The sequence below is a fragment of the Camelina sativa genome, chromosome 17 (genome assembly GCF_030686135.1).
Source record: "Camelina sativa cultivar CO46 ecotype springtype chromosome 17, ASM3068613v1".
NCBI lineage: Eukaryota > Viridiplantae > Streptophyta > Magnoliopsida > Brassicales > Brassicaceae > Camelina > Camelina sativa.
The window spans coordinates 3,835,035-3,855,828 of NC_141896.1; the positions used below are offsets into that span (position 1 = coordinate 3,835,035).

General features: G+C 34.8%; 2 protein-coding genes, 1 long non-coding RNA gene and 1 pseudogene across 3 annotated transcripts; 1 reads left to right on the forward strand and 3 right to left on the reverse strand.

Moving 5' to 3' along the window:
• Positions 1 to 570: 570 nt before the first annotated feature.
• Positions 571 to 2,945, reverse strand: LOC104755205 (glutamyl-tRNA reductase 2, chloroplastic). The gene is made up of 3 exons (XM_010477552.3): positions 2,546 to 2,945; positions 2,045 to 2,286; positions 571 to 1,910 (listed from the first exon to the last, which is right to left on the reverse strand). Exons 1-3 carry the CDS (start codon positions 2,778 to 2,780, stop codon positions 798 to 800), a joined length of 1,590 nt encoding a protein of 529 aa, XP_010475854.1. The 5' UTR covers positions 2,781 to 2,945; the 3' UTR covers positions 571 to 797.
• Positions 2,946 to 5,803: 2,858 nt separating this feature from the next.
• Positions 5,804 to 7,096, reverse strand: LOC147923306 (uncharacterized). Its single transcript, XR_015586843.1, has 3 exons — positions 6,790 to 7,096; positions 6,576 to 6,679; positions 5,804 to 6,196 (listed from the first exon to the last, which is right to left on the reverse strand). It is a non-coding gene; the product is annotated as an uncharacterized LOC147923306 (long non-coding RNA).
• Positions 7,097 to 7,143: 47 nt separating this feature from the next.
• Positions 7,144 to 8,377, reverse strand: LOC104755206 (protein RESPONSE TO ABA AND SALT 1 pseudogene; annotated as a pseudogene).
• Positions 8,378 to 11,079: 2,702 nt separating this feature from the next.
• Positions 11,080 to 15,155, forward strand: LOC104755207 (sucrose transport protein SUC4). The gene is made up of 6 exons (XM_010477554.3): positions 11,080 to 12,165; positions 13,046 to 13,773; positions 13,991 to 14,054; positions 14,136 to 14,179; positions 14,480 to 14,659; positions 14,750 to 15,155. The coding sequence occupies exons 1-5, from the start codon at positions 11,625 to 11,627 to the stop codon at positions 14,636 to 14,638; spliced, it is 1,536 nt and encodes a 511-aa protein (XP_010475856.1). The 5' UTR covers positions 11,080 to 11,624; the 3' UTR covers positions 14,639 to 14,659; positions 14,750 to 15,155.
• The last annotated feature ends 5,639 nt before the right edge of the window (positions 15,156 to 20,794 follow it).

Consider the following 20,794-nt stretch of genomic DNA (forward strand, 5'->3'; position numbering starts at 1 on the left):
ACTCCAAGAAAAAATGTTAATATACTGCCTTGAACTGTATGGTCTTACTCGTTAGTCTTTCTTTACTCGTTTAGCTTTGAAAGTTTTACATTTCCGTCTTTAATATAACCGAAGATAGTTGTCGTCGAATACATGTCGAAATTTTTTACTTAGAAATGTCTCACACATTACTAATCTAGAAACCTTTATTTCCAAAAAAGCGATTCGCTCTAAAAATTCATGCAAAATTTCCCAAATTTTAGTTATTAAAAATCCCTAAAAAATATCTGCCTAAACAAAAACATTGCAATTATGTTGGAAAACTTTTATAATGGAATGGTTTGGTACGGTAGTGAAAGATGGATTAGCATCCACTTACATCGAGTAATCAGTGCAACAAAATATGAAGTTAAAAATGGAGACAATTAAAGTTATACGTGAAATCGTTTATCTACCTATTGTGTCCAACATGACTTTCTTTCTCAACCAAACATCACATCAGGAGTTAGTAATATATAGTTGTATGGTTTACAGAAAGAAAAATGTTAGTAACATCACTATATATTACTAACTCTTGAAGTAATGGTAAAATGTTACGAAATAAATTGTGTATATTATTATGTATATAAAGGTTTTAACAAAAGAAGGCAATTAATAAAACAATTATGGTATGCTTCTCATCAAGGACAAGAACCAGAAGATAGCTTCACTCTCTCTACTCAAGTTTGTATATTACAAAGGTGCCGATTCTTGACATCTACAAACCTAAAAAATGGATGCAACAAAGGCTCTCTAGCTCTCTCTCTCTCTCTCTCTCTCTACTTTTTTTCCACCTTGGCTCTAATCTTCTCCTCGAGTATCTCTGCATCAAGTCCATACATCCTGTTCAGAGCCTGCATGTTCTCCAGCGTCTCACTCAGCGTTCTGCTGTCGTTCCCATCGCATCTCAAATGTTGCATTGGACCGTGTAGGAGTTTGTTCACTATACCTCGGATAAGATCGTCAACTGCTTTCCTCGTCTTCTTGTTCATCTCAACGCCCATTTTCGGCAAAATTTTCTCAACCTCTGCAGCTATAATTCTCTCTGTGTATCCCCTTAATTTCTTGATTGTTGGAACCGTCTCCAGCGAATCTCTCCACGCTTCAAAGTGTTTTGATTCCTCTGTAATTATAGCCTGAGCTTCCATTGCTTTCCTCACCCTGTCTTCTTTATTCGCAGCAACAACTTCCTTGAGGTCATCCACGTTGTAAACCCGTGCACCATCTAATTCAGCGACACAAGACCCGACGTTTCTAGGAACAGATATATCAACAAAGAGCCTCGCATCTCCAACAGGCGGGAGAGTCTCTACTTGCTCCTTCAAGAACAATGGTGTCTCAGATGCTGTGCTAGTAAATACTACATCAGCTTCTCCAGCACAAGATAGCATCTCATCAAGGGGTTTATAAATAATCTCAACACCAGACGGCAACTCCTCGCGGATAGCTGCAACTTTATCTTCGCTTCGGTTCACAACCACCATTTTAGTGCAACCTTTAGCAACCAAGTGCTTGATCACAAGCTTCCCCATCTTTCCAGCACCAACTACTAACATCCTAGCAGATGATGCATGTGAAGATTCTGGAAGCTTCAAGAGAGCAAGTTCGACTGCAGCAGAGCTAACGGAAACAGCCCCAGCAGAGATATTTGTCTCTGTTCTGACACGCTTCCCAACCGTGATTGCGTGTTTAAATAGCCCACTGATGTTCCTCCCAAATCCATTAACTCCTTGACCTACTTTAACAACTTGTTTAACCTGTGCAAGTATCTGACCTTCTCCTAGGACAAGGGAGTCCAAACCAGCTGAGACTTCGAATATATGTTGTGTGACGTCCTTGTTGTACAAAAGAAAACGGTGCTGACAGATCTCGGAAACTGGGATCCCACTTGTCTAGCAAAAAAGATAACAAACAAATGTCAGCATTTGCCATTGAGATTGTAATAACTAATATAGTGATGAGAACATTTGACAGAGATATCATCAGATGGGAGTTGTTGTCACAGATAATGAAAAGGGAAAAAGACCTTAGACATCCACTCAGTAACTTCTTTGACACCACGATGCTGAGAGAGAGCCAAGACATAAATCTCCATGCGGTTGCAGGTACTGAGAACAGCAGCTTCTTCGATATGATTCAAACCGCACAACTCAGCGATAGCTCGTGGCCATTCAGCTTCAGGAATAGCAAGCTTCTCACGCATCTCAACAGGAGCTGTGTGAATACTAAGCCCAATCACCACAATACTACTTCTTTCCTTTGTATATCCTGTGACCAACCATGAACACAATCGGAGTTCAGTAAAAACAGATCAATATATCGTAAAGATGATTGCTTTAACAACAAAAGATACATCTTTTGAGTAAACTATTCGAATCCAAGCGGCAAAAATGTTGAATAGCTTTATCAAAATTCAAAATTGGCAACTAAACAAAAGCAATTTGGGATTCAAAATACAATTCATGAAAGATAAAAAAAAAAAAAAAAAAAAATCCAAATTTGGGGTTCGAAGAGAGAGAGAACGTACGGTCAATAGAAGAAGACTTGAGAAGTTCAAGAGCAGAGAGGCTGGCTGATTTAGAAGTGGAAATCTCGCAACGGGCTCTCTGGATCAGACCTCGCTTTGTTCTATTATTGTTCATGGGAAGATCACGAATCCCGATTACACCCAACGGCGCCGGAGAAGATGATGGGTTAAGTTGATTCGATAACAAATTCTCCAGCTTCTTCGGGGTAACAGCAAAGGCGCTAGAAACCGCCATAGATTCCGAGTTTATAGAAATCTCAATTTTCTCGAATTTACACAAAACACCCCCCCTTCGTCGTCCAGAAACCCAAACCCTAGAAGAGATTAGGTAGGGAGGAATCGAGAGAGAAGACAAAGAGGGGATATAATGAGATGATGATGAGAGTTTGACAAAAAAATATGAGAAAAAATTAAAAATGGTTTGGTTGAAAAACATGAAAGGAGCAGGTGGATCCGGGTCGGGTTAAGCGGGTTTTTCTTAAGAACGGGTCAATTCAATACCATTGACCCCAAACAAAAAAAACATGATTGTATATGTGAAAACGGAATCTATAAATCGGCTCGGCGGGTGTTGAACACGTTTTTTATTTATCCACCACTTTCACGCCAAACTTTTTTACTTCAAACTTTTGTATAACAAAATGAAATTGAATAATCTGAGAGGTTTAGCTTCTATTTAGGAGAATCCATGACGTGAAGAAGAAGAAAATGAGGCAACAACCAACAAGTTTTTGTTTATTATTTCTTAACCTCTTGAGTAATTTGATGCATTTGACATAACGTTATGCTGCATCATTGTTCTTTTTCTTCGTTTGTTTCTCTAGTACTGTATTGTGGATTAGGATCAGCGGCTCAGCGCTATGTTTCTGTATATTTGGAACGAACGATTCAAACCCACGGTTTGGATAACAGACTTGTGGAAAACTATTATCTAAACTAGACATGGATTAGAAGAATTCAATCCGTTCTTCTTGGATTACAGAGCAGATCTGTTTGTGTTGACAAAATTATGCACATTGTTTGTTTATTTTCCCATAGGCTTAAAGAAAAAAAAGAGCCCATTAAAGCTGACTTTTACTCCTTCAGCTGGCATTGGGCAATGTCTAGGAAGCCTCTTAAAGTCAACGCCATGGCCTAACGTCCTTTGAAATTGTGAGACTTGTATAAATCAGAACTACTTTTGTGAGACATATATTACTACTTTTGTGTATTCGATTTGCAGAACTAAAAAAAAAAAAGAAAAAAAAAAAAATCAGACAGTGCTGAACCAAACAAACAAAAAGTGATAGGAATTTTGATTAATAATGAGTAACACACGTATAGAACCAAATAACATGTCAGCGCATGTAAGCAAATACTTGTAAATGACATGGCCACCACATCATAAGCAGGCCCGGCTCAATATTGTATTGGGCTCTGTGCTAAATCAGATAGTGCGGACCAAACAAAGAAAAGGTGATAAGTAGTAATGAGTAAACACACGTATCGAACCAAATATGTGTACATATTTACTAGCGAGTATTTTAATTTGTTCCTAAGTAAGTAAAAAGTATTATTATCGTTCTCTGAATTGAATTTTCCACCAGCGTTTCTAATTAACTAGTCTTACCCGTGCTACTCACTGGAGTTAGAATAAGATTTCATTTAGGGTTGTTTTGTATATTATTTATTTTTTTTATGTAAATTTGGTTTTTCTTTTAGTTTTGTGGTTCATTGGTTTGGATTTGTTGTTATTTATTTGTGTTTTTCAGTTTTTTTTTTTTGCATTAAGTATAATCTAGTGAACTGTTTGATTTTTTACTTTTCTTGAGGCTGTGTTTGTTTACAAAATCAGTTATGTTTTAGGTTTAGTCTTATTTCAGAAATTTTAGCTTGTATAGTATAAGTTGATGTGTGGTTGTAGACGTAAGTGCTACATATTTTAAAGTTTTTATCATGCATTTTTTAGATCGTTTATTGCATTACCTGAAACGTTATTGTAAGCTTATTTTCAACAACAACACTTTGAATTGGTTTGAGTTTACTGGTCTAAAGATCAATATTGTACCTACGGCTTTAAAACTACCATCAATCAGTCTTTAGAAAAAGACTTGATGAGTTTTAAAAAAAAACCAATCCTCTTTCTACCCACGGCTTAATATAATTTTTCAGACAAAAAAAAAAAAGAGATTGGATTGGTTTTTTTTCCGTTTGATGGCAGGTACCCACGGCTTAAAACATTCATTAGTCTTTAGACAGAGGCAGAAAGGCTTATGAGATTCAGCCTCTGTCTGGTGAAATACATCAACGACTTTTTTCTCACCTCTCTTAATACATTTCCATAAAATGCTCTAAAGAATACTTCAAACTCTACACGAAACATTAAAACTAAGTGTTATTTTGATTGGTCTTGAATTTTGATAACACTGTTTTTGTCAAACCAAAACCTTTGGAGTGATCTAAACACATAACTAACCAACAAAGATTTTCGTTACGTGTAAGCAAGTACTTGTAAATGACATGGCCACCACATCATAACCTACGTAGGATTTTGAAAGCTAGTATTTCTGACTTTTTGTCTATTGTTAAAACTTACAAAAATAACTGATGAAAACTAATATGTGATGACTGATGAGAGAAAGAGATTAGAGCAAGTTTATTGGGGGTTCATATAAGGGGAGTTCTTAAATTTTTTATAAATTAATTGTGTACTGTTTGGAATATAAGAACCCATGATCTCTTAGATAAAATTTTCTCTTTTATTGGTAGGTTCTTATTTTGGGTCTCTTATTTTTGAAAATAATATTTTTTAAAATTTTAAAATTTTAAATAGAATAGAAATGGTATAAATGTGTAAACATTTAAGATTTTATAAAATTAAAAAAATATTGCATTTTAATTAATTTTTAAACATACAAAACATAATTTGATACATGTTGCCTATGATGTTTCTCTCTTGGCCAACAAGAAAAAACAATCTCTTGAAAGAACTGAAGCCCAGTTGAATGCGCGTTTGGCAATACTTGTGACCTTGGGGGAGGCTTTGAGCGGGAGGACCTCGGATTAGTTTGTCTTCAAACTTTAAAACAAAACAAAAGTTTATGTTATGATCATCGTATGTTTTATTTGTTACTTGGTGTGTGTTGAATGAACCCTATGTTAAAGTTTATCCCCGCATCAGTACAAAACAATGTATTTTGCCGACGTGCATCAGTCTCAGTTCAATGATTCCATCCCAAAAGAATGTATACACTGCTTATAGTTGAACTTGAAATGCGATTGCTTGGAAAACTGAAACTTTATAGTTCCCTGAATCATATTTCTCCTCAATGGATTTGCATCAATCATCAATTCATATAGAGATTTTACTTGCGTGACTTCTACCAGTTATTTAACATATTCAAAGCAAGGTTTGAACAAGCTGAGCCACTCTCTGGGACACACCCCTGCAACAGCCCTGTTCTTAGGTGTCAGAATTACATTTTCTACCAAGAGCCCAAGGCAACTATTGTTACTCCGAGCTCGCTCTCTGAAGAAACCTGTTCTTGAACTTGAATTTCCAAGATTTACTTCCCCTTCTTCTGCTTATGCCTTTGACTAATCATTTCAACGAACATTTCTTTAGGGACATGCAAAACATGTAATTGTGTCTTGTGAGGAACATACAACATCCTGTTGCCAAAATCAGAGGGTACTTCACCAAAAGCAATACCAAACTGTGAATGTACGTACGTGATATTTTTCCAAGACTAACAGCAGAGGCTAGCTAGATCTGTTTCAATCGATTCTATAACAGCAGAATACATTCCCCAAAGCATTCAACCATGATCAGATTCTAGAATCATCATACACACGTCCGCAACCAAACAACTAAAGTTTCTATCTATCTTTTACCAATTTCTCAATCAACTTGAAATGCTTCAGACTAAAGATCTTGAATTTATATCATATCACATAAACAAATGACATCTATAGTCTACACCAAGAATGATCAATGCACAAATCATCATCATCATTATCACTCACAAACAAAAATCGAAGATTTGTTTACCTAAGTAGCGCCGACAATGATGTTGTTGATTGGAATAAAGATGAGCTTCACAAAGAAGCCAACGAATCCCATCACTACAAACCCAGTCGCAGTACGAACAACCACTTTCGTGAATTTTACAAACAGAAACGAAAGAAAAAATCAAAACATATTCTCACCAATACACAGATCTATCTTCCCAATTGAAATCATACTCTTGTACTGAGAAACTAACCCTCTCAATCGAATTAATCCAATCTCTTCCGATTGAATCGCCTATTCCTTCAAATCGCCTCCGATACAATCTCTACGACGATTCAAATCGCCGCCGCTACAGTCGCCTCGGATAAGATCTCCGCCGATTCAAATAGCCTCCGACCATGGACTTCACTGATTCTATAACCTCCGATTAAAGCAGATCTTCCTTTCTGGGATCAACTTTGATCGGGAGAGAGAGAGAAATTGATCGGGAAAAAAGAGAGAAAGAGAGAAAGATTAATCGGGCAAAAAAAAAAAATTCTTTTTCTATTATTCTCTTGACCAATGAAAAATAGACACATACCAGTCTCTTATGATCGATTTCAGTATGTTATATAAGAGAGCCTCTTCTTTATTTTCTTTTCTTTTGATTTAATTTTAATACACCAACAATCTTACAACCCCCTTACAACCCCTGATAAACATGCCCTTAGGGGCTAAAAGGAAGAAACAAACCCAACAAACAAACAAACAAAAACATTATCATTCAACAATGCCGAATTTTTCAAATATTTTAAGATCAAAAAGGAAATAAAAATTCTTAGGCTCAAGTGGATGTTTCCAAATCCAAAACAGACAGAGGCCCAACTCACAACAAAAAAATTAGTGACTCCACCATTGTATTGTCGTTGAAGAAGCAAATTAGTCTCTCTCCACCACATTCAATTCTCTGAGACGGAGGTGAAGCTCTCCGATTGTTCTCAACACTTTAATCGCTTGCGACGGAGTAAGTATCTCCACCACTTTCCCCACCGTCGAACACCTTAGCTGATCAGCGTTGTTCATCGCCGCCGCCATCCCCGATTTCAGCACCTCCATCGCCTCCTCCAAATCAGATTCTTCTCCGTCCACCATTCCCACCACCCCTACTCTCCTCGCCGCGAGCATCACCGGCGGATCCGCCACGCTCTGCTGCACGAGCGCGAAGTCTCTCATCACTTCCCTCTCTTTCCTCCTTATCTCCGACCGGAGACTCGAGATCCGGTCTCGCTGGTGGCTCGTGAGGTCGTCCACGGAGGCGTCTGTGAGTTTGAAGATCAAAGAAGGCTTGAAATCGCCGATCCAGAGAATGAGTTTAGCGTAGGAGCTGAACCACGGTGGGCAGAAGAAAGTGAATACGTTGTCTCCGGCGATTGAAACGGCGGCGTATTTCTCTTGGTAGTATTGAAGACAGTGAGATAGGAACTGTGTCACTAGAGATTGTTGTTCTTTCTCGAGAGTGATTGAGTTAGTTTCATCTGAGGAAGAAGAAGCGCATAAGCTGTTCGACGAAATACCTGTGACGGATTAACCAACCATTAGCGAAGCTTGTGAAGCTTTGATGTGAGCTGCTTACAGTGTTTGACATGGATGGAGTAGTCACTAAGTAAGTGTGGTGAAGTGAGAGAGACGTGCTTGTACTGAGTTGTTGTACAGTGTACAATTGGTGATTTATATATATATACTTCTCTCTTTCGTTAGGAGCTTGCTTGACCAAAGAAAAATCTTTTTTTTGGGAATTAATTTATGAATATGTCGGTCCATCAACGATTGTGTCGGCGGGGCCAATTGGAGTTTTGTGACTTTTGTCTTGTGGGAGTGAAGTGTGTTGTGTCTTTTCGTCATCATTTACTGTAATTTAAGTATGGATTTGGAATTAAGTTGGGTATTTTTTTATTATTATTATTATTTTGACAACTTGGGTATCTTTTCCTTAATAATACCATTGAAATCAATAAATAAAAAACCACAGAAAAAAATGAAGTGTCTATATTATAAATAAGTCAACGGAAAAAAAGGTAAACACCAAAATAAGTTGAAGAATGTTAAGTGACTAATCAAATAAATTTTCAATGGTTTCTGATATTTTCTACGTAGATTAACTTAAAAAAAAAAAAAAAACTTTTTAACAAGTTCCAAACATATTTTTTTGTTGAAACTATCTGGAAATTATGTCAGGATGGCGTCTGAGTGTTATGGAAACACCAAAAGTATACTGTATACAGTTAGTATCTGAAAAGGGCCAACACATGTAAGTAAAGTAAGAAAGGCATAAAAAAAAAAAAAAAAAAAAAAAAAAAGTAAGAAAGGCACACGTCATATATAGAAGACGACATATGTAAGCAAAAGAAACATGTGCATCCTTAAGAAAAATAAGAGACCAACGGTTCGTAAATGCTCCAGTTATGCCGCGCGCCATCTTTTCTTCTTTACTAAGAAAAATTCCCACATTAATAATTAATTTATAAGTTTCTTTTTTCAAGTTGTCCTTTTGTCCCACACCTCTTTCGAAAAGATCTTGCTCAATGCTCTACATCAATCTCGGGGTTAGAGCCGTAGAGCAAACTATATTTCTCAATCACCACTCAAATAATGGATACTGATTTTTATTTTTATTTTAAAGATAAATATAAAGAATTAAAGATTTAGGGAGTGGTATTGGTTTGAGATTTTTGAAAAGTTCAACAAAATCATTAAAAATGAATAAATGAAAGATTGTTAAAGATTGTTAGAGAGTTTTGTTGATTAGTTTTCTAAAATCTTGTAAAGTCCTCCAAACAATCCTTGTATTTTTATGATATTTTCCATAACTTTATTTTGTTAAGAAAGTGTCTAAAATCATGAACTAATAACATAATAATTGAACTCATTAACAATCCTAAATTCTTTTGTTTTAATTGAATAACACAAAACTTTTAATGACTTTATAAAAGTCTGAATCCAATAACCCAGATTTGTTAAGATTTTAAACGACTTTTTATAAATCACAAACTAATAACACTAAACTTTAACAGAGTTTAACAAAATCTTGATCTAATAACAACAGATTCTACATAACATTTAAAAATTTTAAAACTCTATTCAAATCTCAAACCAATAACCCCCACTAAACTATGAATATAAAATATACACGTTTGTAAACTCCTAAATATCCTCTTTCAGACTTTATATATGTGTTCATAAAATGATAAATTATATAATTTCTTATAGTTTAGTGACTGGAGCGTTTTGTTTTCTACGACAAAAAAAAAATTCCTATTTTTCTAAACAATTATAAATAAGTATTACATGAAAGTTTACATGTAAATATAGACGAAAAGAAGAGAAGAGACAACTGAGAAAACACTTTTTGGAAAGAAGAAAAAAAAGAAGCAGAAAGATGGAGGTGGCACTTGTTGTTGACTATGCGACGCACGGACGCGGATCCTTTTTGAACTCGTAGCTTACGCGGCCACGTTTTCGTCACTGACCGTGTTTCTTTTGCGGCCTTCTACTCTCTCTCGTTTTTTCCATTCTTTTTTTTTTTTTTTTTTGGTTTCTCTCTATGGCGGTTCTGTGAATATAAATAATCATTGAGAATAGAAACAGGCCTTCATGTCTATGTTTTTGTTTCCCTTATTTGGGTTGTTTTTGTTTTCCTATTTGGGTTAAATCCACGAGACAACTATTGGGCCTAAATTACAGATTCTTCAATCACGTTATATATCCTTCACCTTGTTTGGTTAAGGGATTGAACGAAAAGGAAGGTACGTTGTCCAATTTTCCAAACCGCTACAATCATCATTCATGCGGAATACAGCTGAGAAAATATGAGTCGGCCGATGCAACTACGAAAAAGCCATGAAAAAAGGGAACAAAAGATGTTACTACTATCCGACCATTCCAACCCAATTAACTGGCAAAATATTTGATTGCTAGAAACAAAAGACTGAACAACACAAAGACAGGTTAACCTACCCTATTTAGCACCTATTTAAGAAAATGTTGTCCGCTTCCTTGATTAAAAAGTTATAATACTTAAGTAAAAGCTAATACATGATTAGGCCTAAATAGTAATCATAAAAAAAAAGATGCTACTTTAAAGTGGGGATGGGGATGGGGATGGTTCTAGTTCTTATACATAGAAAAGTTAGCACCCTTCCCTGCCATATGTTAAGGCTCACATTGGCCACTTGATTAACAAAACAATAACTATTGTCTTTTTCATCTCGAGCTCAATCTTTTTAGACCCCCAAAATCCATCTTTTTCTAAAAATGGACCCGAAATCCGTCTTAACTTTATTAGCTGGTTTCGGTTCAATAAAATTAAGTTACGTGTATTAGTTATTTTTTGAAAATGTAGTCTCTATACTATTTAAAGCTATGTAACATTATTTGGAACTACTTGGAAGAATGAGAAAGCTTACATCATAGATTCGACTATTCGAATAACAACCACGAATATTGCATTAAATACATTAAATTGTAGTGGGGATTATTTATGCATGCATTATTGTACTTCGTTTATAAATCATAAATAAACAAAATCATTCCTTGTGTAATACACACTTCTCCAAAGCAAAACAAATAATTCCTTTTGCATTATTATTACTCTCTCTCTCGTCTTTCTTTACATCAATTACAAAGAATTCTTAAGACAGCAAATTTGCATATTGATTTTTTAGTTTTCTCGACGTCTCTCTTCAAAAAAAGCTTACGTGTGTGAAACTACTTTTCCCCGTGATCCAACAGAAAGTGACGACTAATGATTTCATCGAAAATGAAAACCGTATTTTTTATCCATACAGAAACAAAACCTTCCACTATATGTAACCTCTTTTTACGTGCCGACTGTTTTGAAAATTTACAGAAAAGTCCCCAACAATTTAAAACACTTTAAAACAACGCACTCAAGTTTTTTTATAAAAAAAAAGTAAAAGATTCTCAAAATAGACCACACAGGAGTCCAATGGTAGTCTTACAACATCTTCGTCTTTGCCATCATTGTACTTTCTCTCAAAGCCACACGAATCAGTAGTGTTGTTAGAACGGTGGTGAAAAGCTTCTAAAAAAATGGCTACTACTTCCGATCAAGATCGCCGCCACAAAGCCACTCGCAACCGTCCACCAGTACCTCGACCTTCTTCTCGTCCCGTTGCTGTACCTCCTCCTCCTCCTCGATCAAAAGTATCGAAGCGTGTGCTTCTCCGTGTGGCTTCCGTCGCGTGCGGGATTCAATTCGGGTGGGCGCTTCAGCTTTCTCTGCTCACTCCTTACGTCCAAGAGCTAGGTATCCCACACGCTTGGGCTAGTGTGATTTGGCTCTGCGGTCCTCTCTCTGGTTTGTTCGTTCAACCGCTCGTTGGGCATAGCAGCGACAGGTGTACTAGCAAGTACGGTCGCCGGAGACCCTTTATTGTCGCCGGAGCTGCGGCGATTGCTGTCTCTGTTTTGGTTATAGGTCACGCGGCGGATATAGGATGGGCATTTGGGGATACGGAAGGGGAGATTAGGCCTAGAGCGATTGTGGCTTTTGTTTTAGGGTTTTGGATTCTTGATGTTGCTAATAACATGACTCAAGGTCCTTGTCGTGCTCTCCTCGCTGATCTTACTGGTAAAAGTTTCTTACTTTGGTTGGGGCTCTTTCAATTTCTCGTGTTTTGAAATGATTTCAAACCCTCGTGAATTTGGGGGTTCTCGTGTGTACTCACATGCAAAACATGAAAGTGTACAAATTTGTGGTTTTTTAGACACAATTGGGTATGTTTTAATTACCAATTTGTCTGTCCTTCTATGTTTCTTTGTCGGTGGCTTATCTTGAGTCACATAAACTTTGTTTGTTTGTTTTTTTTTTTTGTTTTTTTTTTTTGTTTTTTTTCACTTCTTTGAATCCTAGATTGAGTGTGGGACTCTGATTTCTTTTCAAAATTTGAGACTTTTAGCTTAGGAAGACCACAGTTTGATGAAGTTGTCCGGATGTAGGGGTGTTAGGACTTAGGATTTGAACACGTTTGGTGAGTTCTCGTGTAAATTCTAGTGAAGCTAATCTTAGATTAGGGTGTACATATAGTGAATGGATTCACTTCTTGGATCTCTGCATATTTGAGCGTTTGGGGTGGTTAATGAATTAAGAAGCTGCTTAATACTCATCTGTGTATCTCTTTTAGTTTCTCCACAGTTAGCATTTATGCATGTAGCTCGAGCATCCGATAATTTTTCAGGTTTCTATTAGGTATTTCAGTTATATTCGCACGTTTGAGTTAGTGTTTTCAACTTATAATTTCTAATAGATAGCCCTGTAAGAAAGTATATATGCCAGCGTTTGAGATTTTGCATGTACTTAAGACTTGCCATAAAAAATTCCAATCTTCTTTTGGGCAACCTTGCTTGTGGAAGCACGACTATTTTGGTGATTGCTTTGTTAAGTCATCTGATATCATCATGTATGAAAAGTCTGTTGTGATTTAACTCTTGTCCAATCTTTTCTTTTTCAGAAAATGATAATCGCAGAACTCGAGTAGCAAATGGCTACTTCTCTCTCTTTATGGCTATTGGAAATATTCTTGGTTATGCTACTGGATCATATAATGGTTGGTACAAGATCTTCACTTTCACAAAGACTGTTGCATGCAATGTGGAATGTGCCAATCTCAAGTCGGCCTTCTACATAGATGTCGTCTTTATTGCAATAACTACGATCCTAAGCATCACAGCGGCTCATGAGGTACCTCTTGCTTCATTGGCTTCTGAAGCACATGGGCAAACTAGTGGAACAGACGAAGCTTTTATTTCTGAAATATTAGGAACTTTCAGATATTTTCCAGGAAATGTTTGGATAATCTTGCTTGTTACAGCATTGACATGGATTGGTTGGTTTCCATTTATTTTGTTTGATACTGATTGGATGGGTCGAGAGATCTATGGCGGTGAACCGAACATAGGTACTTCTTATAGTGCTGGAGTCAGTATGGGTGCACTTGGTTTGATGTTGAATTCTGTTGTTCTTGGAATCACTTCGGTGCTTATGGAGAAACTTTGCAGAAAGTGGGGCGCTGGTTTTGTTTGGGGAATATCAAATATCATTATGGCTGTTTGCTTTCTTGGAATGATTATCACTTCATTTGTTGCATCACACATTGGCTACATTGGCCATGAACAACCACCTGCCAGCATCGTATTTGCTGCTCTCTTAATCTTTACAGTTCTGGGCATTCCATTGGCAGTAAGTACTCTTGAAATTCTGCTTTCATGTTACATACAGTGCCAAACAAAGAATTTATAGTTTGCAGCTAATCTTATATTTTGATGCCTTTTGGCTATTGCCAAGCTGGAGATATCATGATACTATTACTTTGATGTATCTCCTGATCCTCTGTAACAACATGGTAGAGTTTATTTATGCTTATGCTGTAACTAATGCCATTGTTACGCTTCTGCAGATAACTTATAGTGTCCCATATGCCTTGATTTCCATACGTATTGAATCCTTGGGCCTCGGTCAAGGTGTGCATACTTTTAATACTATGCTCACTGCTTTTACTTTACAAATGAGTGGTGTTTCTTATAAAATTTCTATTGTTGCAGGTTTATCTTTGGGGGTCCTTAATTTGGCTATAGTTATCCCACAGGTAAGCGTTGTTCAACCATCCTTTTTTGCATTATAAGATGCTGCATGTCAATTTGTATTCTTGTTTATATGTGTCTGTCTCGATCATCAAGAAATCCTACAAAGGGAGTCCACAATCATAAGTGAAAGCAGCTTGGTTTGCTTCGTTAGTAGTCTATTCATTGTTTTATTTATGGGCCTTATGGCCGGTGATGAAAGGACACTGTTACTTTCTCTATATTTGTCAATTGGTGCATTCCTTCCCTGTGCTTGTAATGGCATTAAACTCATCTTCTGTTGTTCAATCATTATGTGTATGCAGGTAATTATATCTGTTGGCAGTGGCCCATGGGATCAACTGTTTGGAGGTGGGAATTCACCTGCGCTTGCAGTAGGAGCAGCTGCAGGTTTCATTGGCGGAATTGTAGCCATCTTGGCTCTTCCGCGAACAAGGATTCAGAAGCCCATCCCTCTCCCATAACAACCTCTCTTTTGTTATAAGGTATAATAATCATTACTATTCTTATACAGAAGTAAGTAAACACTTAAAAGTTGTCACTTCTTTATAAAAAGCGGTTATTGCAAAATACAGATGAGTTTGAAGCGACGAACGCAAAAGGGGGAGTGCTGGAAATTGGCAGGGAGATGGACCACTTACTGTGATCCTTGTCGAATTCATGCAATGGCTTCTCGTGTGACTAACTTATTTGCAGCGACTAGGACCTAATCCCCCTCTACTTTGGGATTATGATCCTTGTGGCCACGAAAAAGCCATAGAAGTTACCAGTGAAATAATAACACCATCATTCAGTTTGTGAGATATATATACACCTCTCCTTCTCGTGGAAGTCCCTACGCGGGATCTTCTTCTCTGTTTCTTTGTTGTAAATTAATGTAAAAACTTGTGTGCAACGGAGAGTTTGTAAAGGCCAATGAATTTATCGGTCCTGTAACTGTTATAAAGTTCCATTTTCTTTACATATACTTTGATAAAGAAACCTGAGATCCAAAAACTTTGCATACTCTGTGTAGTAAAAGTAGAAAGGAATCATTATTTCGTAGCTGAGTAGTCTCTTTGCTTAATTACGGTTGTAGCTCTCTATAATTAGCTTCAGCTGGTACTGAGAATCACTACATGCATAAAACTAAGCTCAACCGCATATCACTAATTTCAATCTCAAACATCCCTTTCAAAAAGAAATCTTGGATTTGCTACTACTCCTACTGGGCCTAATATTCTCTAATCTAGCTAGCTATCTTCCAAATGTTTCCTTTGGACTTTTGGTTACTGCTTAGTAGTTTCTTTCAAAGCCTCTTTTGATGTGAGTGTTTTTGATTTTTTTGATTTTTGACAATTAAACCCTGTATATTAAGTTATGTGAAATGACTTTTTTTCGACTAGAAAAACAGAAAACTCACGATCTTACAAATTTTGCAAATTTATCAGTATATATATTATTTTTCGAGAAATATATCTAATACTAAAAATGGATGAGATTCTTCGTGAATTAAATATCAGTTTGAATATTGATAGATATTTGAGTCTCAAGTTGTGATTTTTAGGTGGTTTAACATAATATTAGCTAATACAATATTTTAAATATTCGATATAATTTGTAAGAAATTAAAAATCTTAGCATGATATGTATGTATTCGATTAAAGTAGACTTCGCAAAAATGTTTAGAAGAGTCTGCTTTCGAACATATAAATCCGAAGAGTTCAATTTTGAACATATAACCTTAAACCAGAAAACTGAAAAAAACTAGTCATAATTAAAACTTAAACTTTGGTTAGATAAAATATTACAACAGTACTTATGGTGTAATGCCAAAAAGTAATAATAACAAGAAGAAAAAGAATAGTAGAATACACGTGTGGGAGCACAAGGGACCTCAACATCTGTTGGATTCGGAGAGGCCAGGGCTTATCTCATATCAGTGATATAAACAAGGACAAAAAAACGTGGTGTCACTCACCGACTCATATTGAAGAACCTCTTATTCAAAGTCAATTAGGGCGGCTTTCACACCTCCATGCTTCTAGACGAATGACAAAAATCTATCATTTTTAATCAATAGATTCGAGGTAGAGTCTCTCGTTTCACTACGATCGATCTTTTCTAATTTTTCTTTTGATTATGATTATTTTGAAGTCTTTTCCTATCCTAATCTTGTTTTAATCCTTCTCTATTATTTAATCTAGAAACGTTCTCAGCATACTATTTAAATATTGATCATGTGGTTCAAAGGAGTTTCAGTTAGTACTCTCCTATAGTCTTGAAGCGAAACTAGTTTAGTAGCTTCAAGATTGATTCATCGACAGTCACGTGAGAAGCAGAAGTTCATGTGGTTCAATTGCATAAGCATAATTGTAATTAATTTTGCAAAATTTAATATATCAATTAAAATGAGAGCCTTAAGTACATTTTTGGATACGTAGAAAATTAAAACCCCATTTTAATTTTGATACTATTTGTTATTCTAAAATGTGATAAAATCCACCTGACGAAGAAAGAAAGATGAATCTCCACTTTATGTTATTTCTAGATTGTTTTGTATATATATATTGTTAAAAAATAAACAATTGGGTTGTTGAAAGCATTCACAGTTGGCCATTTGATTCATCCTTTGTCGCCTTCGTATTTTTACATAAGTGGGAGTTTTTTTTGTCCCTTTAATTAGCCTTTTTTAGCTTTAGCTAAAAAAGATAAAGTAATTACCTTTTTGTATGAAACAAAACATTTAGCTTTTATCTTTCAAGATTTTTCATATCACAAAAAGAAGAGTTTTAAAGTGAAGTCCACCCTGTGTTTGGTTGATAAGTAGATTTTATCTTCATGTGCATGCACTTGCCCTATCATTCACAAAAATTTATATTGTCTTTTCTTAGGCTTCAATTATTGGACAACTTATTTCATCTTAACTTTATTTTTCTGCCCTCTTTTTCCATGAAGCTTCGAACGCTTTTTGACGAGTAAAATGTGAAGACTCAAAAAGATTCGAGTTATAATTCATTTGACCATAAAAAAGATTCGTATAGTTACGGACTTACGGTTTCTTTTGACATAGTTACGGTACAGTTAAAAACTCTTAATAAAGGTCAAACTCTTATAGAGTTGAAAATTTGTGGTTACTTTCTTTCCAGTTTAAATTCTGTTATGCTTCTTCAATCTTTGTTTCAAACAATGATCCATGCATACGTTCACATTTACGTCAATAATGTTTTTTGCTTAGATTAATTTGTGATTGCGCATGTTAATATTATAGGGAACCCCTAAGCCAGCTAGTATATTCTATTGTAGGCTCTTTTAGTGTCTAGCCTAAGACTATAATTAAGAGCAAGCAACTACTATTATAAGTTTATAACTATAGTCTTACGCTTAATAAAGAACATCTATATATTATATATCTAGTTATACGTCACTTGATCATATAAATTCTACAATACTAGCAAAGGCGAACGCTAGCAAATAAATGTTTTCCTTACTAAATAATTTTCAAAGGTTTGAAAAATACATGTTTTTTGTTGGACTCACTAGCTAGCTAGTGTCTTCTGGCGTGGAATCAATTATTAATGTCTCCACCTAATCTGAATATGACAAATGAATACTCGCAACAAATTCACAGAAATAAAATAAATGAAAACTCTAATTATATTTCTTTTTCTATTGTTTTATGTCGGAAAAAGAGAGTCCACTGAAAAAGAGTCCGCAAACAAATTTGAACATGGCAATTATGGAGCGGCAGAATTTTAATCATTAGTTCTATTTCTATAGTTGATATATATGTATATTACTGGCTTTGTTTGTGGTTTTACCGTCTCTGGTAGTTCATATGGAGCAACATAAAGAGGACGCATGGCACGTTTTAACTCTAGGTAAAGGAGAATCTTGTATTATAACCCGTTTGTGTGTTTTTTTGTCTCAGATCTGGTTTTAATTTCAAAGATTAAGGTTTTATGTTTTTGTTTTTGGATTTCTGGAATCTGTTCCGGAAAGTAGTTGAATGGATGTTTCTTTGTCTGGGTTTTTTTCCTTTAGTTTTACCTTGTTTGGTATTAGCCTCCAGGAGTGTTCTCTTACTTGCCGGCTTAAGTCTCTGGAAGGAATATTTTCCCTTGCCGGCTGTTTGTAATTTACCTTGGATATTATCAATGAAAATCAAATCCTTCAGACGAAAAAAAAAAAAAAATGTATATTACTGCATACCTAATGTGTACTCACACATATCGGTAACCAAAACAAAAAATTTACAATGAAATGTTCTTTCCAGAAAAGTCATTTGTTTTAAGTTACGAGTTAAGACATTTAACTACTTTCTAGTTAAGTAGCAAGTTGCAACTCGTGTGGCATAAAAAAGCAAGAGTGTTCAAGCAAGAGTGTTCAACACATGTATGACATGTGATGCGTTGATAACATGCAGCTCAAAGAATTGTAAGCAAAATTTGAAAATTGGAAGGGAACATTAAAATGTAATTATAGAAAAATATTTAGGTTCACCTCTCCATTCACCCCCTATTCTCTCAGCCAATCAAAATCTTCCATCTAATATTTCATTTAAAAAGTAAATCAAAATTAAATTAAAAAGCAAATCAAATTAAAAAAACAAATTCTGTATATTTTTAATGAAGGAAAGTTAAATATTGGATGGTTTAGATTTATAAAATTAAAATAAAATTATATGTCGGTTTGGGTTTACAAATGATGTGGTTGGAGTTTAGATTTCACAATTAAAATGAAATTATATGTCGGTTTGGGTTTACAAATGATGTGGTTAGGATTTAGATTTCACAATTAAAATAAAATTATATATTGGTTTGGGTTTATAAATGAGATGATTAGGGTTTAGATTTTACAAGTAGAAAGAAAATATATGTCGGTTTGGGTTTACAAATAAAATGTTAAGATTTAGATTTCACAATTAGAACGAAATTATATGTCGGTTTGGGTTCACAAATGAAATGGTTAAAGTTTAAATTTTATATATGTTGGTTTGAATTTATTAAAAAGCGGTTAAAATTTTTAATTTTATAATAATATATATAAATTTTATTTTCTTATTTTATAAGAGGATGAATAGAGATATTCACTCGTAGGGGTGACAAAGTATTGTTCGTAATTATAAGTCCCTCTCATATACACAATCATTCAGCAGCAGTAGTATTTTATTTATTAATACTTACCACGGACGTGTACAAAAATAGTAGTAGTATATAGTACAAAAAATAGCGCTGCATAATAAAAAGTCTACTTCTACCATCTGTTTTAGAAATTGTGCGTTAGTTGGGCAGTCGAGGTGGGTTTAGCGCCTAACGAGAAAATTGGAGATTAAACGGGGATTAATCAAAGACTAGTTTTAGGGTTATTTTATTAAATTAACAATAAAATAAAAATGTATTGTACTAAATATATGTATAATTCTGTTTATATTAAAAAAAATATCAAATAAAATATAAAACTATAGTATTGCCATAAAAATTATGGTAAACACATTAAAAACATCATTTTAAAAGAAAATTTTATGATTTTTGTTAAAAGTTATATATTAGTTATTGTAAAACATCATAATCTCTTAATTTAAATATCTAAATAACAAAAATATTTATGTTTGATTTTTATTTGGTTCTAAAAAAAAATTGGTATACACAAAATTAAGCGGAAAATAATCGGACTAGACATGTATAATCGGATAATCGATGTTAGGCGGAGATTAATCATTAATCGAAGCAGAGAGGGTGGACCTAACGATTTTACGGGATGTAATCAGTGCTAGGTTAAAACAGGGCTTCTACTTAACCTACCATATAGTGTAGTCTCATAAAAAGACGATTATCTTAAGTAAATTAAGAAAAATAGATTTTGATTAAAGCTCACTGCATGCTACACACTTTTGTTTTTGGATGTCACTTAGCTTATTCGAGAGAAAAACCAGAATTAAATTTGTTTGATCCTATGTTAATAATTCTAATACGAGAGTGAATTTTTTCAAAGATACTATTCATTACAAAAGTGATTTGAGTACAAAACACATAGATATATAATTTGCGTTAATCATAATACAAGACTACATGAAGAAAGACTCAAAACGATCTTGCAAGCTTTATAGATCAGCGTACGAAATCCGTAGCAAACCGAAGATTCCACAAACCAAAAGACGCGAATCTCATATATAGACGAAATTGTCTATATATTACAAAATAATAGTACTTTTTTTTTTTTTGTGTGGGCAAACTACAAAATAATACTATGATCTTGACTTGTTGGTTTAATCTGGTTTGGTTTCTTGGTTCTATAGACTCAACTATGTTTTTTTCGTATAATGTTTTAAATTAAGTTTGTTCAAGTTTCCGTTGCGTCAACATGAAGATTGAATAAGGTACAATAACACTAATATAAGTAAGGTATCTCTTGTTAGGTCAATAGCTTAAAATAATCTATAACACAATAACGTTTTTTTTTGTTGGTGTGCTTAGTCCTAGCTACTTAGTCCATACTCTATGGATAGGAACATGGTTTCAATATTCGTATGTGCATTTTCTTACGAATTCTACATATTCATTTTCAAAAATTATTTTATAGGATATGGTCTAAAAATAAATTAAAAAACGCTACATAAAAACAAGTATCAACAACTATCA